General features: G+C 33.7%; 1 protein-coding gene across 1 annotated transcript in view; it reads right to left on the bottom strand.

Moving 5' to 3' along the window:
* The window catches only part of LOC137919919 (polyhomeotic-proximal chromatin protein-like), a 44,986-nt gene that overhangs the window by 11,767 nt on the left and 7,730 nt on the right, over positions 1 to 25,489 (bottom strand). The window contains exons 2-12 of the mRNA XM_068763144.1: positions 11,491 to 11,664; positions 9,105 to 9,774; positions 8,793 to 9,014; positions 7,776 to 7,916; positions 7,312 to 7,446; positions 6,822 to 6,947; positions 4,522 to 4,631; positions 3,862 to 4,009; positions 3,695 to 3,785; positions 2,256 to 2,416; positions 1,548 to 1,700 (exon numbers count right to left, since the gene is read on the bottom strand). Of these exons, the coding sequence (XP_068619245.1) occupies positions 1,548 to 1,700; positions 2,256 to 2,416; positions 3,695 to 3,785; positions 3,862 to 4,009; positions 4,522 to 4,631; positions 6,822 to 6,947; positions 7,312 to 7,446; positions 7,776 to 7,916; positions 8,793 to 9,014; positions 9,105 to 9,774; positions 11,491 to 11,664 (2,131 nt within the window). The remainder of the gene's footprint in view (positions 1 to 1,547; positions 1,701 to 2,255; positions 2,417 to 3,694; positions 3,786 to 3,861; positions 4,010 to 4,521; positions 4,632 to 6,821; positions 6,948 to 7,311; positions 7,447 to 7,775; positions 7,917 to 8,792; positions 9,015 to 9,104; positions 9,775 to 11,490; positions 11,665 to 25,489) is intronic.

The following is a 25,489-nucleotide window of genomic DNA, read 5'->3' as shown; positions in this document are numbered from 1 at the left end:
ATGTTTCGTCACCGCGCTGTGACATGACGCTCGTACTGCCGTTGTATTGTGCTGTAATGCCTTAATTGAAGTTTTCTTTTTAAATATTGACGATGCGCAGTTGCGACATATTTACAAAAATAATAAAAAGCAAACTCATGTTATTTACTAACTAAAAGTGACAAAGTTTTTTTGCGAACTTGGGTTTCGCGAAAGCATTCCGTTTTCAAATAATTTGTTAATTAGACTGGGTGAATAGGGGTCTCAATTCACAAGCGGAACTGCTTATTATAACTTGGGCTGAACATAACAAACATCTCTAAAGACAACAAGATATACCAATTAGTTCCATAAACATGTGCAGTTGTACTGGGATATTTTGAATTTATGAGAGTTTTGAGGAAATTTAATGATTCAATATTTTAAATAAGACTGCTAGCTAGGTTTCGTATTATATAATTAACCATTTGGGCTCTACGGACGCATATCCGCCGCGTGCTGGGCATTGTATATGTCATTGGTGGACTATATGTGTACATAAATACACTTAATTATTTATCAAAATAATACTGGCCATTCATTAGTAATAATACTTCCCCATGTAGCAGTCGAGCACTATTGATTTACTTAATAACTCTTTATTGTACATGTTAGAAATTATGTACATTGGCAGTCTTTATCAAATGGGGCAATTTCTTGCAAACAATCATAGTATGGAAATAGACAAGTATCTGGTAGTTAGGTGTACATACAAACATACATACATATATACAAACATAATACAATAATAAATAAAAACTTTAAATTCACTTGGATTGTACATGAGAGAATAAAGAAGACTGAATTGATGTATTTACTAAGTTGTTACTCGTAAAATTAACAGAAATTTCCGTTATGGTGTAATTATGTATTATTCTGTTCAACTAATTATATTAGAAACTAGTCGCATGCACTTTCAGCTTCTCCTACGGCTGATAGACACTTCCAGTGCAAGGCATTGTCTTCCCTCCAGTGACCGGTGCAGCGCTGTCCGCTATCGGGTCAATTTCGATTTTAACTTTCTCAAATGGCACACAAGTATTTATTGATCTTCAATATTAACCCCGCACCCTATTCAAAACATCTTTACTCAAGTAGGCATTTACATGCGTTGCATGCTCGGAACTCTGAACTCCATGGGAGAGCCTTTACATTACAATATGTTATTACATCACACATTTTGATCACTTGAATACAATATTATATGAATTTAATATATTTAAAAGTGAAAAAAGAAGCTATAAGATATTTTCTGGAACTTTATAAAATATGTGAACATACAAAAAAATCCATTAAAGAATTGTTAGTATTTATTAACTTAATAATACTTTAAATTTTAGTGAATTTAGAGCCAAAATGGTTAATTAGAGTATGTAAAAAAGACATGTGACAATTTAAATTGACCACTTATGTATGAAGTCCACTATAATGGCCACAAAGGTTGCTTACATCAAAGTTTGTATTTTTTTTTATCTTCAGTTCATCTGCATAATGTTTATGGCAATGATAAGCGACGTGACAAGTGTTACCTGTAGTGGGCTTATTATTTGTGCCTGTGCAGGCTGCTGCGTCCCGAGCACCGGCTGCGAGACCTGGACGCACTGCGCCTGAACTGGAACAGTCTGAGCCGCTGCCCCAGCTGATCCCGCCTTGCCTCCAGACACCTTAGCGCCGCTAATCACCTGCGGAGCGATGACCGTGTCATTAACGCATTCGGATCGCAATATAAATAGATTTAAATAAGACGACACAAAATGTGCACAAACTGTCTATCAATAAAGTGCGTGTACATAGATTTAATAGATTCTGTATTGAGCAAACAAACCAATTAATACAAACCAATAATTTAATCTGAAGCATGTATATGCAATATGCTTCAGATAATTAAGATGGCTTTTACTTTATGAATACTGAATTTAGTTCAACAATAGTATGTAAAAAAAAGTTTTTTAATAGTTATGGACATTGCGGAGTCCATGTCCCTATATAACAAAAGAAACAAATACCCTTTAAATCATAAGCATATTTATACATTCAATTTTCTGGACAGTAGCATCGGTAAGAAGAATTCTAAATTTAATGAATAATGAATATGAAATATTTCAGGGTGATCACTTTATACAGGGATGATTGGAAATTGGTGTTAATTTTTGCTAACCAATGAGATTGTACGCCCTATAGACAAGTACAATTGACAGATTCGTAATTTATTTGACATTCATTTTGTTTTAAATTACCTTGTGTATTTCATTGGGTTTCTGTTGCTGGCCAATCCCGGAGACGGTTGGCTGCGAGTGAGTTGGAATGATACTCGCTTGTGAGTTTATCACTCCAAGTGGACTGAACACAAATGTTTGGTTCTGTGTAGTCGGGATGGTGGTGTATCCAGGAAATGGGGCTGCACGAAACAACTTGTCATTAATACTGTGTAGACACTCTAATCCCAAACAAAACTAGACCCACGGTGCTAAATCTTTTTAATATTTATTTAATTTTAAATGTCTGAACAACTAACTTCGATACAACAAATTTGCTCAGAAGTTTGAATCTTAACATTTCTAAAGTCATGGTTTCTATATTCAAAATATTAACAAAATAAATAACTGAATATGTATGCAAATGTAATACACATTTAGAATGAGATGTTAAAAAAATTAAAAAAATGTGACCTCCAGTACATTTGAAAATGAAATAAAATCACGTGGGTCTAACTTTGAAATAAAGCCAATTTGTTAATTACATTATTTAATACCCAGAAAAATTATAAACATATACATGCTTTAAATATCTACTGCGCTATACTATTCAGTTAAATATCAACTTAGTTGATTTGATCTTGTTTTTATTTCCATCTAAAACAAGAAACGTCATTTTTTAAATGGCAACATTGCATAGCCATAATAAACCGGCAACACTGGTTGTACACGCGGAAACCATCTCTACTCTATTTTTGTATCCAAAAATAAAAAATAAGTGTCCAGAGAGGCACGGGAATGCGTGAAAGCAAAATTAAAAAGCGGTATTCATATGTGAGAGGAAGCTCTCGCGCGGTGAGCGGCTAGCGTGAAACTCCAAACAATTGTATTGAAGAAGCGATCAAATAAAAAGAGAAATTTAACACTTTAACTTAAAGGCGGCCAATTAAATTGAAAAACAATTCGTCCCTTATAAAACTGTAGGCACAGGCATTCACATATTGAACCAATCACGAGACTCGAAACATTCACAACGAATTTTGTTAGAAACCTGTGTCCTGAAATGCGGTTAGACCTGCAAAATTTGCTACAAAACTGAATAGTGCAGAAGTTCATATCCATCATTTAACTCATTAGTCAAGTCCACCTCGGCGCAGCGGGTGGGGCGCTTCACATAGAATCGGCTCAAACACACAGACTGTTCCAATTATTTTGAAACTGAATCAAACATTAACAACTAATTATTTATTTTTTACTTTTAATTTTCGTCATAATGTTATTGCATCTATATTATAATAATACAAACAATATATATATATATATACTTTTTTTTAATAAAATTAAAGAATTCTATAATAATATTATTTTACATATACTATTAAAAATTTCTTTCAAAATTAGATAATTTTATGTGCATTGTGTTTTTTTTTATGTAATAAAATTTGTAGATCTAGATAAACAGTGAGGATGTAAAAACTCACCAGTTTGGCCTTGCAGGACAGGTTTCCCCTGCGTAGTCAGCATATGAGGTCCCAGCTGGTTACTCTGGAACGGCTTGCCAGCTGCTATAACCTGTTAAAAAATAACGCGATAACCATTTTGTGATTTATGTTATATATAATATTTTAGGGTGTGTATAAATACTAACTTGTATTTGTTGAGAGTTGATGCCGGGATGCAGAGCAATGTTACCCGGCATTATCAATGGACCCTGAGTGTTGTAAAGCTGCTGCAGGTAGGTACTGTTCTGCAGCGGTTGCTGGATCACCTGGACACGGCTGTGGCCCCATTCAGCACTGGAAATGAGGATTTTAAAAACTAAAACAAATGCAATTTGTGTATAAAATTTTTCATTAGTTTCATTATGGATCAGTCTCATATTTAAATAAATCTACCTGAACGGCTTCCATTAAATTATTACAACTGTTTGATATTTGTAATGAGTATCCGTGTTGAACTCTTTTTAGACTTCACTAAGCCGAAGTGGCAGTGAGCGAGCTGCATGGCGCGTACAACAGTTGGCCGCTGGGACTTTTAGGTCATCGTGGAAGCATCGGGGCAACTTTAGTAAGATCCTTGAAAGATGCTGGCAAGCAGCTTCCAACCAGTCCAGTTAGAAATCAGTCAGTGGCGTACATCAAGCAATGAATGTCTTACAGCTGAAATGATTGTGAAGATTGAACCACATATTGGCTCAAAGTCTTTGTTGCAAGTCTCAGGTGATTTGTTCTCATCACCTAGTCTTGCCTTACATACAAGAACTATTGTTGTGTTTTATTGAACAATTTCTCCCCTGTGTCATATTTACCTAAGCTGCTGAGGATGTTGGGTGTTCTGCGGCAGACTTTGTAGAGGCGGCATGGTAGAGATCCCTGCTCCAGCTTGCTGCTGAATGCCGCTCGTGGGTTGCTGTTGTACCTGAAACATTCGTAACTTTATAGGCCTTTATTTGAGTATGAGTTTCGTATGAAGAATGTGAAGAAATAATATGCACCTCAAGTTCATAAACAAGAATTGTAAGTTTTTTTTTCTTCACCGTCCGAGGTTTTAGCGTTGCCATGTTTTAAACAATTATTCAGTGATACGAAAGGAACGATCACCAAATTCGATATTCAAATGTTTGATCAATTGATAGACTCCCGTTAGGTCGCAGAGCCGACCGTTCTACGACAAAGATGCGTCGCAACTGATCAACCTTCAGAGTGTCAGCAGCATAACGTCTCCCCCCCATCGGCGTGGGCTTTTCTCGAGATAATGAACAAGTTGGACGTATAAAATCAATAACAAATAAAAAAAAGGACATTTATTACATGATGTTTTCATGGAAAGAAAAATTTCCAAGCATTTCTTTAACATCGCAAAGCTCTCTCAAGCGTACAGAGCTTCACACTAACGATGTGCGATGTGCGCCGAGAAATTATTGGAACATATCGGCGGCTTATATAATAATCATTTCTATTGAATTCGCGCCGGCATAAATACAAAGGAATTTTTCCACAAGGAGCTTAGTTTAATGAGAGGGCTGGAAATGGACTCTAAGCATAGTTAGAATAAGGTTCGTTCTACTGCAAATGATTTTGATTTTTAAATGCATGTAAAGCTGATAATTGAAGACACAAATAATTGTTCAAAGTTTTAAGTTTTTGGACATTGTTCGATATTATTGTGTCTCTTGACCGGGGTGCTTTTACGTTGGCAAGTACTAAGAAATAGACAAATATTTGTGAATTACAGCTGAACAATATGCGCCTCGATTTTTTCAAGGAAACCTTTTAATGAAAAAAGAATGCAACGCTCGACCGTAACTGTTCGGTTGGGTTTGAGTTGAGTATACTGCACGTGCACGTATATGCACTCGAACCTGTTTCAATGCATCGGACAGGGACCGCGTACATGAAAACTTTTAAAAAGATCGCCCGCAAGAGTACCTAGAAAAATGTTTGAAAACATGTTTAAAAAGTATTTTATAAAAAAGCAAAGTTCCACTTGGAACACAAATGTGAAATAAGTAGGAATCAACAAAAGCTACCTCTGCGCGCCGTTTTTTTGACTTCCTAATGCGTAAAAATATAGGTATTTTAACCATCCATTTTGCAAACTTTTTGCTTCTTTCTAGTAAACTTCCAAACTCCAACAATTAGTACACGACAATTTCATTCGCTGAAAAAAATCTAGCGAACGGGACACGCCCACGAAATGTCACAATAAAATATCGAAAAAAACAAAATGCCGATGAAACCTATCGCATATAACACAAAAACAAGTATTCCCTCACGCCGCGAATACACTAACTAATAAAATATTCGATCTTTAAACATTGTCGCTGGCACGAAAAATATCAAATTTTAAAATGAATTAAAATTTATTTTTTTCGTTTCGATTTTCAAACATAACATTTTAAATTTGGCGCCGAAATTATACCCTTCTTTTTTGCGACAGATCTGACGCGCTGGGAGTGTCAATCAGTAATTAAACATAAAAGACAAAAACATGGCGGCAGCTCTCGTCGACTTTTCCAAAGAGGGTTTTGTTTCGTTTATAGTCATTTAACTTTATATAATCCATTGCAATGCACTAGATTAATGTTTATTAGGTTTTATAAAACTTACGTATTTTAATGTATATAACAAACATTTCATTTTTAAAATAGCAATTGTAGAGTTTCTGGCCGGCTTATCGCAGCAGATCAGCTTTCTGAGCCGGTGGTATCATACTATTTACAATGTTAAAATAATTGTCGACTGAGAACTGCATTTAAATGATAATTTTAAAGTCGATTTTTTTTATTACAATAATTTTTACTGGAGATGAAGCAACTAAGCTATCGGTTCGAAAATATTGAACAAAATTCTAGAGGCTTGACTTAAAGCCTCTGAGTGTTTCTTTGGGAATGATCCATACTACAGGGCAGTACAGCCAACAATACTCTTTAGAGGTCGACAATTCAAGTCTTTTAGTTCCTTCTCAGTTTTAATTAATGAACCAAATAAGGGTAAACAAAAGAAATATTAAATTGTATATGTTATTATATTAAATATGTAGTGAACATATAAACAGGAACATATATCTTAGAATAATAAACAATATATATATATACAGTTTAAATACCTGATGCTGTGCCATACTGCTGGGCATGGATGACACAACGGTGACTGTCTGATGGTGCTGCTGTGTGGGCTCATGTTGCGCCATGCTGATTTGTTGCTGTACCACTTGCGGTTGACCGTCGACTATCTGCAATAGACATTTAACATCTTAGGCCAAATGTTCCAAAAATACATTATTAATCCTGTAATAATTAATAAAAAGAAGTTGTGTTGATTGATTATTTCAGATATTTCTGCAAATTTCTCAATTTCACTTTTGTATGTGTATCATACTGTTATTGTTAAAATTTTGTTAGGATGCACTTTTCAAGGAAGAGGAACAAAATTAAGCACATTTTCCTTACCTTTTGTGCAATCACTCCTTTACAATAAAAATAATACAGAAATCATTAAACTAAGGTTATTAATATAATAAGATAAACAATTTGTACAGCTAGATAAAATGTTTATTCCTGCAAACATAGGTAATACATGACGGAGAACACACTAACCTGTTGAGACTTTATATCTGTGCTCATTCCAGTCTTCTGGTTTTTGTCAAACAGCAAATTGGTTTGCGGTGTCGGCAGGAAGCTGAGGTTGATTTCTCCGATGCCAGGTACGTTGAATTGTTGAGTGTGCACAGGCTACACAGTACATCGTTTATAACATCAGTTGTCGTCTTAAATAAAACTTTTTACACTATTCAATGACTTATTAATATACCTTGCGTGACAATACGCAAAAGTCGTTTCTTACAGTCCATTGAATTTGCATCTAAACTAACCGCTCAATACACTGGATGCAGGTTGATTCAAACAAATTGTAATGAACATCTCTGGAGGAGGCTTGTGTACAGCAGATGTCTTAGGACTGAAATCATGACGATGCATTCTGTAGATGCAGACGAGATTCTGGACTTGAGATGTTTTTAAATATCCTTATAACGGTAAGGCTAATCTTACAAAACCATTACCTGCAAGAACTTTTGTGGTGCTATATCTTGTTGTTGAGAGACTTGTTGCAGATCTGTTTTAGACTGTTGTTGCTGCTGCTGCTGTTGTTGCTGCTGTTGTTGTTGTTGCTGCTGCTGTTGTTGTTGGATATGTTTCTGCATCTTAATTTAGATGAAAGAAAAAACTTTCTAAGCCCTTTCATTTAATAGGAAACAATTGTAGTATTTCATTATTTGAGACATAATATATGACATTAATTATAAATGTCCAAATCATCATTATCCTGTCAACCAGTTGGGAGTCCGCTGTGGGTCATAGGCCTCTTTCAAATATCTCTATAATGACAGGTCTAACGCTTCTCATATTCAAGGACTTTCCATCTTGACCATTGTTGATCCACTCACCACCACACTAGTGTAGGGCCTATCCATGCAGTGTCTACCAAATAATATGTGTAAGTTTCAAATAACATTAATTATGTATTAACTTACACCTCACTGCATACACTGACTGATGTGATGTGAGTTGAATTGTAAGTTCCCTGTCCCTAAACAAGATAGGAGAGAACTAGAGACCCCCAATAGCAGGGGTCTTAAAAAACACTTATGCACTGTAAAAGCGACACTGATATTACTCTCCAAGTGGTACACATTAACTTATGTCATGGGATACCTAAAGTACTATGAATAATACCATTGGTTAAGATGCATTTTATTTTTCACAGGATACATATAGAGCATGGTATGGATTTACAGCAAAAATACTTTATACATTTATTGGGGATGTTAAAAATAATACACCTATATGAAATGATGAACCTTGATTCTCCAGGGAAACCACAGGGGTGTCATGCTATCATCAGCCAATGACCAACATGTGGTATTCTATGTTGTGTTGTGTCCACAAATCTTAATTTACATATGTAGATGATGAACAGCGGTGACAATAAACATTCATGTATACACATATATGTTGCTGTATGAATTGCTTTTATGTAAAGATGTAATGTTGTATGTAATATGTGCAGTGATAATTACTAGTTCTTGATCCTGTTGATTCTTAATGTGTTGTTGAATGGCGTGGTGCCTCTGTAGTTGCAGTTGCTGTAGCTGTTGCTGTTGTAACTGTTGCAATTGTTGCTGCTGCTGCAACTGTTGCAACTGCTGCTGCTGCTGCTGTTGTTGTTGTTGTTGTTGCTGCTGTTGCTGTTGTTGTTGTTGCTGCTGCTGCTGCTGATGTTGTATTATTTGTTGCTGAATCTACAAAACAAATAATATTCATTTTATTTATGAATGGAATCATTTACAAATCTCATTTAATAGAATTCGGGTCTCTGGTGTGCATTGTACCTGCAACTTGTCATCTTCCTCCTTTTGGTTTCGGTACCTATATTCATCGGCCTGTGAATGATTGTCTGTGTCAGCTTTTGACTGTTTTATGTCCTGTCTCCTGTAGGCATTGTTTTGTTTGTCTAATGCTAAGAGTGTGTTAGCCGCCTCGTATTTGTCTTCAAATGTTATACCAGCCTTCTCAGCAAGTGTCTCCAGGCACTGTAAAGGCCGCTTTGTAGCCTTTGATTGCCCTTTTCCCTTCTCTGCCGGCCCAGTACCCTGCAATTGCTTAGGAAGGGTTCTTGTTATTGTAATACTATTTTTGTTGCAATCATCCTTCTTGTCGTTTTTAGGTTCTAATGTGAAGTAGTTTTTTGGGAAATTGTTGTCTTTCTCTTTCTCACTGTTAAGATTACCGTTTTCAATCAAGGTGATTGTTGTAGAATTTGCAACCTTTATTGTTTTATCTTTGGAATCATCTTTTTGTTGGACACCGGAGCCCGAAGCACGTGGAGGAGAAAGGATCTGAGCGGGAACATGCTGGGTTACCGACGCGCTCGCGTTCTGTACATCTGGATTGTGCAATTGTTTCTCTCCACTCTTAGATAATTGCTGCTGTTGAAAGTTAGAGCTTTGTGGCTGATCTTTTTCCTGTTCTTTCTTCTTTATGTTGTCAAGGATTTCCGACCTGTGAAAGATGAAAGACCATATATTAATAAAAAATAATTAAACAAGTATTACTGATAAAAAAGAAAATATTTTCAAACCAAATTACGATCTGGCTTTTTTCAGAAACCCACCACGCCATGTTTTCGATGAACGCGTAAAAAGAATGAATTACTGGAGTCAATTTTTGTGCGTACGTATTTAAAATAATCGTTACACCGTGTAGCAGGATGAATATAAAGCCATTTAGTAAAAAAAAATAAAACGTAAACTGTAGGAGTCTGGAAGAAATAACTTTGGGATACAAAATCAAATCAATCTTAATTTCCTCCATTATTGCTGGCTTCAGCACAAGACGTGGAAACAATGACAAGCAGCGTCGTCACAGACTTATAGACGCGGACTTCAGAGACGTTATGGAAATGGTAAATGTACATCTCGTTTTACTTGAATTACTATTATAATAAAACAAATCAATTGTTTCCCTCGGGATTTAGAGAACGAAATTTTTGAATTTCGTTTCACTTTAATACAAACAGTGCTCTACTAAATTTGTAGGATTAAATGCGAGTTTTTTTTTTAATTTAAGCATGCAACTTAATTAACCAGCTTATAATCAATGATTTCTCATGTAAATTATTAACATATTTAAATTATTATTTTTCGATGGTTAAATCAGATCCCAAAATTTTAGGTTCAACATACGTCATAAGGTATTTTATCATTACGTGCAGGTGTATTTATGTATCCCCATGTATAACGAGTGTTAAAGGATTATTTAATATGAAAAGTGCGTATAAACAAACATGCATCACGTGGTTAGGGTTGCTATAGTTATTATTGAACATGTAAAAAAAACGTTAGTTACATTATCCCATGCCTGACTCTTTGTCTCTATTAATACTTACCATTTCCTCTACTAATATAAGGTTATACTCCTATTTAGGAACAGATACCTAAATAAAAACGGCCTGTCTGGCATTATTTCAGAAGGGGGAAGCAAAAAAATAATGAAAACGTGCGAGCAAGAGGGCGTTATGCGAACACGTGTGGCATAGAAAGAGAATATTAAACCGCACTAGGGGAGTTGGAGAGCAAACCGGTTCTGCATGTGTGCAGACAGTCGGCGCCCTCCCTCCCCACGCCTGTCGACCCTCGGCTCCGAGGGCCTCACATTGTCAGCTTTTCCCCGAAGCGTTGCAATAATAATACTAACGAACTCCCCTTATTAAACTGGCAACAAAGCCCCTAGGTACGTTCCATTCGAACTATCAATTGTACAAGGTACAAGGTGTGTAAAAGATTCGCAGAGAGAGAGAGAGATAGAGAGAGAAAAATAATACAAATTCAAAATATGACAAAGTTTGGTATCTTTTAATTCTAACAACAGTGGAACCAAAACTTGATTTGCCAATGTAGGCGCAAATACATAGTCGCGATCAATTGCAACGACGAGAATGACAGAGCTCTGCCCACCTTCTATAGCCACACGCGACGCACTCAGCCGCACCAATTCGCAACCGTAAAGTAAAAAAATAACTTAAAATACCTTTTGGTGTAAAAACCATAAGAACAACGTTCCATCGTTTCAAAATAAAGGGTTAACTGAAACGTAAGCGCCGACCCATGCGGCAATTATTAAAAGAAAAAACAAACAAAAAAGGTAAAGAACGAGACATTCGCACAGGTGAAAGTAAACACAACACTTATTATCGACGAAAACGGCATACAAACACACTTTATCGACTGTCCGTTGCCAGTCTCATTGTAACGATAACCTTCTTTTCGAGTGGCGGAACACGACTGTACAGTGTGCGCGCGATCGCACTCGCGTCGTGGAGCCCGAGGGGCGCTCCGCCCGCGCAGGGCTCCCCGACATGCGCCAATGGTACGCCCGCGTGCGACCAGCCAACTTCATTGGCCGGTTCGTTTTACGACCGTTCCACAAACGCAACCGGTTGCCAAGAACCGACGCCAAAGGGCGCGAGGGACGAAATTAGTGTTTCTGCATTATTATTATTACTTTCTCTCCATCTCTCTCTTACATTACGGTAACAGACAGTTTCCAAAATATTAGCCGGTCCCACCATCGTATGCCACAACTTTTTTCGTCTTGTGTAAGATCATAAATTACCTGCCTTTCGCCTCGTTGTTACCGTAACCATTTCTAATATTATGGAAACTTTTTACTAAATACATACCTAATAAAAGCATAGGCATATATATATTTGTGTATATATATACATATAATAAAGTGTATATATATGTGTATATATATACATGCCTAATGTAATCCCATATTGAAATTATATTACCTTCCCCATAATTCTCTGCGCCTTAAAATAATCTTCATTCGCTCATTTCTTATAACTTCTTAATTAAAACCATAATATATGCTACACTACAACATCGTAACTATGTTTATATTTAAATCAAATTTGAAATCTTATAAAATTTTACAGTAATACTTTAAAACTATGGCCAAATTACAAGTAGCACGTGCGTTTTACGGTCATTATAGGTTTTTTATTCATAAAGCCCTTCACTATCGAGCTTAGGGTTGGTTAACATAATAACCGATTTTTTAAATAGAGCTTGAATGCGACATATCAATGTTATCGTGTTCATTTTTTAATTGATATTTCCAGTGATTTTAAGGCTTTTAATTTATTGTGTTATTTGTATATTTATCTATCAATAAATCAACAGATCCTATTTTAATAACCTTAATTTTAAATATACTCTTTTTTCTTTCTCCGAGAATGACAGCGTTCTTGCAGTATCGACAAATTTTCTTTAAACTTGCGTAACTCTATTGTACCGGCATTCCTTAAAGATTTACATTAATACCTAAAAAGGGTTAACGCCTTTAATTGTAAAACTATTGCAAAAGACTATTGCATTAATAGATACGTTCATAAAAATAAAAACATTATCTATACGGCAGCGGAGACGAAACGCTTAGTAAAAGCTTTGACACTAAGTCCATGTTGAGCTTCAATGATATTACGTGCGCAAATAAGTTTTAGTCTTTTGTAAAGTTTATAGAACTTCCGCTATGTAAAACATCGTAAATGGTTTCGTATCCTTAATAATGGTATTTCGATGACTAATTAAGTGAATGAAGGTCAAAAACATTCGAAGAAACTACATTTGCAGGCAACGAGGATCCGTTAAGGGTACAGCTCGTTCCAGGCTCGTAACCTTCCAGGCTATTTGTCAGCGATTGCATACGACAGGAATGATATGAAAACAAGTGACTTAGTTTCCATACTATTATATCAACAAACAATTGGTCGCGGCAAAAAATAAAGGCTTCTCGATCGTCCATAACATCGACCATAACAGGTAATAAAAATAGCTTCATTACAGCAACACAAAGAAAAGAAAACCGTGAGGACTACTATCTGGTCATGCTTATATGTCGTAAGCTCGGCCATTTTACACCCTACAAAGATTATAATTAAACCGTCAAACCATTACCTGACCTTGTTTAGCACTTTATGAAAAAGCCAGTATATGTGTATATGTGTGTGTGTGTATATATATATATATGTACATTATGAAACAGTGGCAAACATTTAAAACAGTATTCATACTCTACAAGAGAGATTAAAAAAAAGTTCTAGCTAGAGTTTAAAATGATTCATAAATAAATGTATTAGTATATACAAATACTGTTTTACATTTAATTAAAAGTGCCCCTAATGATATTCATAAATCTTAAAAAAGAATGTAGAAGGGGGTAATTTTTATTTTCATCTCTGCACAATTAAACGGTTTTAGAGTCAATCTCATTGGCTTCTATATACATACCCATATTATCCAACACCATCAGCATAAGGGTGCATTTTAACCTTTAAAACTTCACCCTACTTAGATTTATAAAACTAGAAGTTGACACAAATTAAGACTACATCATGCAAATATATATTAGTCTCTATAAAATATATTAAGTAATTATTTATACATATAAAACATTTAAAAAGGTGAATGTATACAAAACAGCAAAAATCTTTGAAGCTTTTACACCTAATTCCAATAAGCATGTATAAAATTTCCATTCTAGAATATGTTACATTATTTTCTCTACTGTAATACCAAGGACAATAACGTTAAATTCTGCAGACAGTAAACAATAATTAATTATAATTTAAAGAAATTTAAATTTCAAAAATGCCTTTTCTTACTATATTATCATAATATTATTTCTGAAACCATTGATTTTTGGATAGGGTCTACATTACATTGACAGTTAATGATCTAGACATTCATACATTTAAAGCTTTTACACAACTAATCACTATGTATAGGTCAGTAAATAATTTCTTACATTTTTTTTTTTAATTTGTTAAACATTAATTGACAACTGTCACAGATATTCCCTACTGTACAAGAAATTCATAAGACTCTATTTCAAAGAAATTTGTTGTTTTTTAGATGTGAAACATTGTTGTTGTGTATTTAAATGTTCTTACAAATCAATACACTTAGTCAAGCCATAGACGTTCCAAGGAAAACTACTGTAATGTATTTTAGTTTAAACATTTATTTACTAACATTAGAAATATATAAAGCTCATCCAAAATGATCTCCATTAGGTTTAATACAATCCTTCAAAAGTACTGGTCGTAACATTTACATGGCCACACTATCTTTATTGGAAAGTTAATAAATACCAATGTTATGGATGGTTTCGGGGACAAATTAGAGAATGACAAACTCTCTAAAACTGACTAGAAATCATAATCCAACAGAAAAGATTGAGAAGAAATTACATCCAGTTTTCAGCTCTGTGGCCAAAGTGTGTGCTTTACAATTACGCTTGGATGAGACAAGATATCTGGTAAAGAGTCCTGCTGAAAGTACTACATGGTTATGGAATATAGTGCTGATTTGAGAGTTAATTATATTATTCTTAAATAAGTAGTTATTTATTTTAAACAGGAACATCATGTGCAAAACAATGTATGTTAACATTAGTTTCATATAACATAATACAAATTTAAATGTGATTGTTTATTGTAGACTTGCAGTCCTGGCCATATCTTGATTTAAATGTGCAGATGTTTTGATATCCTTCTCACAAAAATATGGCTCGGTCACAACTTGGATAACTCCTTACTAAACATTACTGAAGCCAAATAAAATCCACCACATTGTATTACGATGCCTTCTTGGGAAGCTTGTCAAGAGATTGAAACATAAACGTGGTCATTATGCTTATTAAAACTAGTCTCAAATAAAAAAAATTCTGATTTGTAAATATTTATTTCACCATTTACCAAGTTGTCAATAAAAGCGTCTCTTATATGCTGCGGCTTTCTAATCTATGAAAATACGCGTCATAGTGCTAGGTACTATAATTATTTCCGCTGTAGCAAATAAAAGATTTTAAAATAAAATATTTCGCTTCCGGACAATTGTTTTTTAATTTTACCTTTACTGTTCCAATGCCTTTTTTGTTCGAATTCTTTAACAAAAACCAAATATTTTTTCTGTCATTTAGGTTTCCTTTAATTCAAGGCAGATAGGGAGTTTCAAAAAATACATTTACTGCTTTGTGCTATACAATTGTATTGTTTCATAAAGATGTTGATGCTGTTAGCCCTAAGGCTTTTACAGCTACATTGAACATGAGTTCACGGATCAGGAGGGTCCGTGCGTCATACTATCACAAAAAATTAGTTCTTTTAATCACACTATATTTAATATCGCAAAAACATTAGCCATCGATTGGCGCGAAAATGAGTAAACACTACAACTTTTCATATAACGAGCTAAAATTAACGCAGATTTTTAAAAATTGTAACAATATGTATGGTCATTTTGTTGACAAATAAAAAGCCAATTCATTTGCTTTGTGACAAAAATTAAATACGTCTTTCTTTATTAATTAATTAATAGGGTTCCACTTTAAAAAAATGTTATACTGCGAAAGCGCCATCTGTTATTGACTCGTCTCGTAACAGGTCGTACAGATGTTTTCGTCACACTTTTTAGCGACATCTAGGATATTTTGAAAAAAATCGTTGCATTCATCTGCGTGCAGAAGGAATGTCGTCTATTACACAAGTCCCTATTATTATCATCATACATTGATTTAATAATACAATGTACGATAATTATATTCATAATTTATTAATGTATATAAAATTAACAGCGGTTAATTACTGCAAGAAAAATACGAAAATAATAAATCTGTGAATAGATTTTATTTATTACATTTCCGTACAAATTTTATAAGTCTATATTACATTTGAAAGTCTAGAAACTTTAAGATTACATTTATAAAGAATAATTACAAAGGTTGAAGACATTAACTTGAGCAAATGAGCGGCTAAGTTTTTTTATGAGTACTCTCTTCTACCTGGAACGTCCGTAAAACATTTGTTATTGTCGAAAGTTGGAATCCCAAGAAATAACCCAGGTTTTTTGTTTATATTTCACTAAGCTGTAAAATGGAGAGGACGATAGTTCATTTACTTAAATACATTATGACGATTCCTGAGAGGCGGTACACGACAAAAACTAGAGAAAAAAATATATGGAGAAAGGAATACATCACGTTACCTTTATCTCGCTCTGTAGCTTATTAAAACATTCATTTCTTTGAAATAATAATGACGCTTACTAGCTCACTCTTGCTTCCCGTATGATTATAAACTAGCAGTAAAATGCATAAAAAATATTTTCTCTGCTCGCTCGGTGGAAACTTGTTTATAGGTACGTATGTTGAAAAGTTAAAATAGCAGTAACACGAAGTATAACCACAAGAAGTTAGCTTTATTTTCAAGCTGTGTGTTCCTTGTGAAAATAATTATTGTTCCGCGTACAGGTTAATTAGGTCCGATTGTGCTTAAACTCAAATAAATGTTTTAATTTATCGTTATAAAGCATTAAATAAAAAAAATAAAAAAGCATACATTAGTAAAATTATTGTATTGATTGTCATTTTTTGTATAAAAATCAATAATCAGATGTCTCTCATTTAATTCCAATTAGTACATGATTAAAAATGTGTAATTACGTATAAGAGATTTTTTTATTTGGCTTAGACAGCTGCCCAAGTAACATTTGCAAAAAAAAAAAATTGCGGGTGTGAAGAGGCAGGACGCAAAGGGCGGGAACTTTACCAAAAACCACTTTTAGCTGTCGAGTTTCTCGCGGTGCCCCGGCTCCTGATGCTAGTCTACTATGGCGTCGGTATCTAGCGTACGGGTATATTTAATTGTAAAAAAACTTTGATGGAATTATAACAACGTAAGATATCTAAAAGAGCAACATTTTCCTTTACAAAATAACAAAAGCAAAAATTGTATGGAAGTTACACGTCAATCGATTGAAGAAATTTTTAACGGCCTCTGTCTAAACTCAATAACGCAGCCAGACAATCGTAAAGGGCACGAATTAGGGAATAAAAAAGGCTCGGTCGAGGGGCAGCTCGATTCTGGAAAAGGGTAACTCGCCCAAGCGTCACGTCACTGTCAGTTGTTCTAGAACTTTCTCGCGCCTGGACGCCATCTTTGTTTTTATTTTATATTACTCAAAATTTTATATGAGCGACAAATAATATTTTAATTTTATATAAAATTGTTTATCGGTAAATAAATAACATTCAAATTTAAGAAAGTATGAATATGATATAATTTAAAAAAAATATATAAAATGACCAGATATCACACAACAAATCCGATAACACTTGACAAATATTACTTTGTATCGATGTGTATTTTTTTATTATTTACACCCTTACCTGCCCTTTCCTTCATGTCTCTCATCTCCATCCTAAGATTGTCTGATAGAAGTCGCCTTGAGCGATAAGACCGAATTTTGAACCTGTATGCAAATGGTTTCTTTTTTTTTGTTTTTTGTCATTTTTGTACATTTTCTTTTCGTACTTTTTATATAGTTTTGTTGTACTATAAAGTGTAAATAATAATTATTTACGCTTTGAAAGTTATATTTTTATTTATGTCTTAAATTTCACTCCTATCGAGGTGACAAAGTGCAGAGGGCTGACCCTAAAATTTTTTAAGGTAATGAAACTCAAGAAAAAATCGATTCGGGTCGCTACACACACCACTACTATTTCCGCTGGAGAACGCCGAGCTGTTCATTCGCTTGCGCAGACAGAGCCACTGCGCCTACGGCGCATCGCACACTGCGTTCGACACGACAGAACCATTCACCGCACACGACCTGCCACCTTCGTGCGAACGTCATCTTGCGGCTAGAGTACGATTGCCCAGTAAAATATTTTGCTAGTTCACGGACCCTTTCGTACCAATGAAGCTGTAAAAGCCCCTGGGCTAACAACAGCTTTAACATCCACATAAACAATACCTCTACTTGCACAGACGCAGATGGAATACTTAAGCGCGTCAAATCATGATAAGTAATTACTGTAAACGTCAATCGTCTTATAATTCAGAGGAATGTTCGCCTAAGTTAATTTATAGATCGTTACGTAATGTTACTCCATGTAACGATCCCTTGCAACAACATTTCCACACGCTTTAATGAGCCTGCGATACAAATAACACGATATATAATGTATTATCTTCTATTGTATATTAGAGCCGGATCATAAAGTGACCACTTTTTATGTAAAGTTATTATTAATAGAATAACAGAAGAGCTCAATTTCCCTCTATAAGGCGTCATTTAAACCAATGTGACTTTCAACCTGATAGCGATCTGCGCCCACAACAAACTTGGTTTATTTTTATGGTAACTATTACTAAATCCCTAATAAAGTCAGAGCAATTCCAAGGTCTAATATCACTTAAAAATCCTTCACGGTTAAAGAGAGCATCAGCGGGTCAATTTGAACAACCTAAAGGTACGTTTAGGTTGTTCAAATGTACGTTTAGGAGTACTCCTGGCCTTGAAGCTTTCAAAACGAAGTGAAAGATTTAGATTTTACAATTAATTAGTATATTGAACTTTGTACTGTTGGGACATAGTACATAACGGGGAAGGAATAGGTGACGTCACATATCTTCTTAGCCTCATAACCGTCACATACCACCGGCTTATTCAAGAAGATATTCGACAAAACAAAGGAGATATGAATTTCATCATCGTTCGTGAGCTGTGGTTTTCTGTCCACAGTATTCGACATTTCGAAAATCAAACAATTGACTACGAACGCGACACAAGCCTGTATACTTGTAGGATTAACTGAAACCCAAAATACACCAATATCTCAACACTTTCCTATATCGCACTGCGCCGTGGTTACTTACCAAAAAAGACGACGCAAAGTAAATTAAGAATTTCTAAAGCCAACCATGTAAAGATCGAAGATAGATTTCAGGGTTACGAAAATACTACTTTTTAAAAAAAAATTGAACAAAGTAAAAATTAAAAAAGTTTAAAATATTTACCTTTTTTGTAATTATATATATCATGTAAAAATTTAAAGTAATTTTTTTATTGTCTTTTTAAAAAAGCACAACACACTAAATTATGACACACGACTTAATTAAAACTGAACTCAAAATGGTCGCAAACCGCGGTATTTGTGTGAAGGAAGATGGCTACTGCATGGGTCTTTCCCTAATATCGCCATGATGCTTGGTCTAGTGTTGCCCATCTTCAGCGACTCCAACTTAAGAACTCACCTTCCCGCTTAAATAACCATGGGTTGCACGAGCGATATGCTATATTAGAAAGGAGTATTAAAATCGACGAAAAAGAAAGGAGAATTACACGACCACAGACAATATACAGGTTAATTGGTTCTAGATTGAAAGCTTTAAAGGGGTTAATGTATAGCTCATTTGTCAGCAAAAAACCTAAAAGTTTTTTATACCTATATCAAGTTACCATGTACAAGATTATCAGTCTGAAATAAGTTACATTTTTTTTCTATTGAAATGCGACAGCTGAATATCTTTTGACAGTACAAAATCTGATACAGATAATAAACAATAATTAATTCTAATATTTAGTAATTCAAATAATGAAAACGTTTTTTTTACTCCGTTATCATTGTTTTATTTATTATTTCTGACACCATTGATTTTTAATAGGGTGCCATAAATTAATTGACAAAATAGAATATTTGACAGCTAGGGATAGCTTTAATTTACTCTTGGGGGAAAAAAACGTTGTTTTTATTATCTTATTCGCTGTTTCAACTTGCTAACCTTCGTTTGACCTTAACTAAACTAAAAAGGCTTTATTTTATTTTTTATACAATAAATCTTCATTCGAAAGCTATTTTTTTTTCAATTATTTTCAACATTTCATTTTTGTCACAACCTATATTTACCACTAATAATTTAATTTTTAGTCTGGCTCGAGAAAAAAAACTTCTTTTAATAGTAGCTGTTGTTTTTAATCATTAATCGTTACTTGTCAAGAAGACTTGATAAATTTTGAATTAGTTGTCTACAATCTAGATTATAATATCATTTCTTTCAATTAAATAAAGTAATGGATAACATAAATAAGTGACAAGTTAAAATGCTGATGCATAGCAACCTTTCACGCAATTATTACACAGTAATCTATGATGTACGTATGTACCAAATAGTGGCACGGGCCAGTGGTTCAAATTTATGACTAACGGGTTGAGTTCTAGTCTCTGTAAGCACTTTCACTGCTAAGACAAACACATACATATGTATTTCATAAATTTTCTAAATCCCAGGTTATTCAGGATTCCTCCCTTGGTTTCCTCTGCGGTATATGAAAGTGGGTTAAGTAATATTGACAATAGCAAGTCGCAGGCCTTATATGTTTTTCATTTGTTTACATTGTTACTGTTACGCATCACAAAAGTTTAGAAATACGAGTTGGCATTGCGATTAATAATTTAAGTGCAGGTTTTATAGATAAAAATTTATTGTACATTGTCTTATATTCATATATAAAATTTTTATATTCCGTTGTCCTAAGTCAGGCTGGAAGCAGGCAGGTGTAATAGCGAATTGCAAATTACTGCTTTACATTTTTAACCTCTATAAGGTAACTTGTCGGGACTTCAAAGGGTGAACGGAGGGTTATTACTACTTAAAAAAATTGTATGCACTGTACGAATGTATTCATAATTTATAAGAAAATGTTTACTGAATCCAACGTTAGGTTTGTGAGTAACTGTGTTAATATATTTGGGTAAAGGAAATTCTTTATGGCTACACTGGATCTAACAGGTGATTTTGAAATGTTTCATAGTCAAATTACAATTTTTGTAATTAATCCATTTTAACTTCTAAATGTAGTTTGTGAATAAATGCTATTTTTCGCAAGGTTTGAGTAAAAAAAAATGCATCTATAGGGGTCAAGCTCATTATTGTGGGTGTAGTGGCCAGCATGTTAAACATTCAGATTTACATGTTGCTACCGTAAGAGACAGATTGATTCAAAGGTTGTAAATTGTTAAAATCTTATTTAGTTTTGGGTGTATTTAATGTAAAATACAACATCTGTATATGGAGTAACGTAAGTATTTAATATTAGTGTAGTGTTTGTAACACCGCGAACACGTTACACTTGTTATTATTTGGCATAAATTAAATCCTCAAATTGATTTGTTAATATTAAGATTTCATTCTCTAATGTAAACATTCAAAATGTTAAATAACACAAAGTTTAGTGTATATTTAAGGAACTGTGCATCCGACCTCGTCCTTACCGCGGTTTCCACTGAGTTTATTATTTCGAGAAATAATTGTTTCGCTAGTATGAAGAAGAGATTACTAATTGTTGCATTACGTTATGAACAACTGTTTTATTTCATACATACATTAATAAAATGTATTTAAAGTGGGTGTGTTTGTTTATTTTCTGTCATTATATATATATATAATAAAATCCAAAAGAAAAAATTGACAATAAAAGAAACTATTACAAATAGATATATTATTGTAACAATAAGAAAGAGTAAAAAATATTTTGTCATTGAATTGCCTGATGAATAAATCAATTGAACAAACTGCACAATTGTTTACTAGGATTAAGTCAGTGTATGTGAGACCATGCAGTTTTAATGTTGCATGCAGGTAACTAAGCTATTTACAGAATATGGATGTTAAAAGTTAAAAGGTAAGGTTATTAAATGCTAACTTTTGGTAAGACATTTTTTAATATTTAGTAGTGAAACTGTAATGCAAACTTCTTGCTACAAAATTAGATAACCCAGCCTAAAGCATAATGATTCTTATTCATATTTTAAAAAATATTGTCCCCAAATTCCTAATAAATAATTTTAATTGGAAATATGATAAATTAGATAAAAAGCAAATTGTTTAATTATTAACATATATAATAGTTGTATAATAGACATAGTGAGGTAAATATGTATCAAATTGTATTGTTTACATTTACTTTGAATGAATGTTACAAATTATAAACAACTGCAAATATATAATTTATCTGTCATTGATTTCTGGCATATTTGTATATGATTCCAAACAATTAAAATAGTCAATAAAATAATATATTTTATTCAATAAATTGATTAAAAAATAATTCATTTTGTAAATATTGTAAATAATTCTGGTTATATGTATTGCTTGAATATAATATGTCTGACTGAACACTTTTGACACAAAATTAACACTTATTAGTGTAAATAATTTTAGTTTAATTTTAATAAATCATCTGCAATTAGGGTTGGGTTAGTTATATTAAATCAAAACATTTTGAATACTTGGTAACACTGAATTGAGTATTCTATAAGAAATTTGATAGCCAAGTAATATGATTGTTTAGATACTTTGTTAACATCCTTAATAGCCAGAAAACTAATAATTCCTTAGCATTGCTTTGTTAAAAAATCATAAATATCTTTTTACAGAACACACACTCAACAACAACCTGCTTAAAAATTATTTGGTGAAGAAAAAATGATTGGCCAGTGTAAGACCATGGTGGACCCCAATTAAATCCAGATCTGCAAAATATTTAATGGATCAGGCGTTACTTTGCAGAAGTCCATCCTAAGTAAGAAAAGGACCAATATTTAGCCACTTCTGCACATGCAGTGGTAGTCATGCAACAAAGTACACCGCCCACCGGCCCACTGATAAATGTGTATGCGGCAAACAATGTGAATCACATAACTGTGTGGAAGTGGCTAAATATTGGTCCTTTTCTTACCAGATCTGCCACTTGAGAGAACTGAGATGCTATTTTTGAATTTCTGAACTATAAAGGAGCAATATGCTTTCGCTTTACACATGCTGGAAACTTTTATGCAAAGAACTATACAACTTCTATAAGGTGGACTGAAATAAATCATTAAAAAAGGGTATTAACAATAAATTAAAAATTGGGGAACTATGGAGGGAAGGCAAAGGATGTGAGATGATGTGTTGAAAGTTTGGAAAGGAATGATGTTATAAATTAAATTAGAGGAAGGAATTAAGACACTATGAAGGATAAAAGACAAATATAGAAATTAATTAAAATTATGTGAATTTTTTTTATGTAAATAGAAACCCTGCCCGGGTGGGGTATGGAGTATGATAGGTGTTGATCGAGAGGCCCCAAAAACAATAAGGGACACAGAAGGGACAATAAAAAAAGGTGGACAGAAGACTTTGGTTAGGTTGCCCAAACATTCTAGATGCAAGTCTTTTCCTAATGGTCTCATTGGTAATATTGGAAATCTATGTAAGGCCTATATCCAACAGTGGACAGAGATGCTGGATCCATATTGAATATACCATTAAAATATTTAAGGATTGTCTTTTTTTTATTTTTCTGATTCTTAATTTTAATTGCCCTGCATTAACATCTCTCCTGTGGCTCTCAACTTCGCTAATAGTAAGTACATTCAACTACAAAAAAGTTGAGTAATTCGGAAACAATACAATGAACTAATAATATGATGAGTGACTGAAATATAAACTATTTACACAAATCTAGTTATTAGAAAAGTGTCTAATCTAAATGTCTAGTTAATAAATTAAAAATGAACTAGATTTATGAGTAAAAATGAAAATGCGTCGCGATGACAACTATATTATTCGATAACCTATCATCCACACCGATTTCCCTCTTAACAATAATTTGCAAAATATTTGTACCACATATCGGAAGAATTTGCCGAAAAAACTTCACCACAGTTTTACTTTCGAGAAGTTCAAGAATTGATCGCAAAACTTTATAGGTTATGTTGTAAATGACAACAAATGATACGTCAATTTCATTGTATTAATGCTGCACAAAGGGTCCCCTTATCTAATAATTAGCGCTTTTATGTACAAGCACGCAGTTCTCCGAAAGGATATTTCGAGTTATTGAAAAGTGACCATAACAATCGAAAAACTACCAAAATATTTTTTAATATTTGAAATTCTAGCGTATGATAAGTGTGACTAGATCTGCTACATCCTGTTCAAAAACAGTCTTTTTTCATATAAAAACTTTTTATGTAATCAAATGCGAAAAAAATTGTGTTTCAATTATGTATAAACAAATCAAAATGTCACAAAGTTGATCATCATCACACACAAGTCGTAATATACATTTGTTTCAATAGTTACTATGAAATGACGAAGGGTTGACCAAATGGAGCGTAGAACAGGTTGCCGCTGGAGCCATAAATTCTGGAGCCGATACTGCGAACTAACAAGCGCGGTGTTAAGAAAGCCGCCTCCAACCTTTTCTATAGCAGTTTTTTTTTTTAAATTTTAAGCTAAGCATAGGCATAAGACTTGTCAGGCTTCCAATTCGAGAAATATCTATATAAAAAAAGGGGACTCAAGTGACATGATGAACTATAGACCTACCTGAACATTATCGTGACTGGGTAAAATCGATTTATTTACTTTCTTATGAAATCGTTTTTCAATTGTCATCAGCCACTATTGCTTTTAACTTTTAAATTACACTAACGACGCTTTTGAAGCTATAAAGGAAAAAAAGAGGCGTCAAAGAGGTAGCTGTGACGCTGTGTATACAAATTTTTCAAGTGCATTCGATGTGTTTGGTTATGTTCTGTTACCACAGATGTGTCATCGTGGAATTTGCGGTTCTTTATCAAGATGGTGCGAGTTATAGTTCTTAATTTTATCTTTAAAAAATTAATGACTTCGATGTTTTAATCAGTGTTAAATTTTCGCGAGCATGTTGATAACGTAAGAAAGCAACAATTTTAACTGGTTCTGTATTTTTACAAATGTTGTTCTTTAGGCTTACCGTTTATAATTTGTCGTCATATTTAGCTGTTTTGTACGAATTGTTCTGAAATATTGCTTTATTATCTGCAACCGTATTCAAAGGAGAGAAGAATTCGAGAACACTGTAACAGTTACATTACGTCATCGTCAGCGGCGCAAAGAAAAGGGGAAATCCACAGAAATATCTTTTTTTATACACATCGGGTGAAAGAGAGCGCTCTGGATTACTTCTCGACGCCTGATTAGCGGACCATTTTTTTTGTTGAACATTGTTTTGATAGTTTTAAATCTTTATAAATATGGGATATGCTTGATGATTATACACACTTCTACCTAGGACTTCGTGTTGTTATTACCTCCGAGATCAGCCGGCTTTATTCTCAAAGAAAACTGATACTAAACTAAAACTGTCGTCGAATTAAGAAGATCGACGACATGATCAAGGTTTTAAGAATTTTTTGGATGCAGCTAGCGGTCATAAACCAGCCATTATGACGATCTTTTTTTTTATTTTTTTTTTTTTTTTTATTTTTTTTTTTTTTATTCGTACCCCTATCTAGTTTGGGACAGGGTCTTTTGTATCAATATAATTTTTCA

Source organism: Battus philenor, unplaced genomic scaffold (genome assembly GCF_028537555.1).
Source record: "Battus philenor isolate CCGP_79_NKW_IND1 unplaced genomic scaffold, ilBatPhil1.0.hap1 SCAF_1, whole genome shotgun sequence".
NCBI lineage: Eukaryota > Metazoa > Arthropoda > Insecta > Lepidoptera > Papilionidae > Battus > Battus philenor.
Note: the sequence above shows the minus strand (reverse complement) of the source record. Positions and strands in the feature narration are given on the sequence as shown.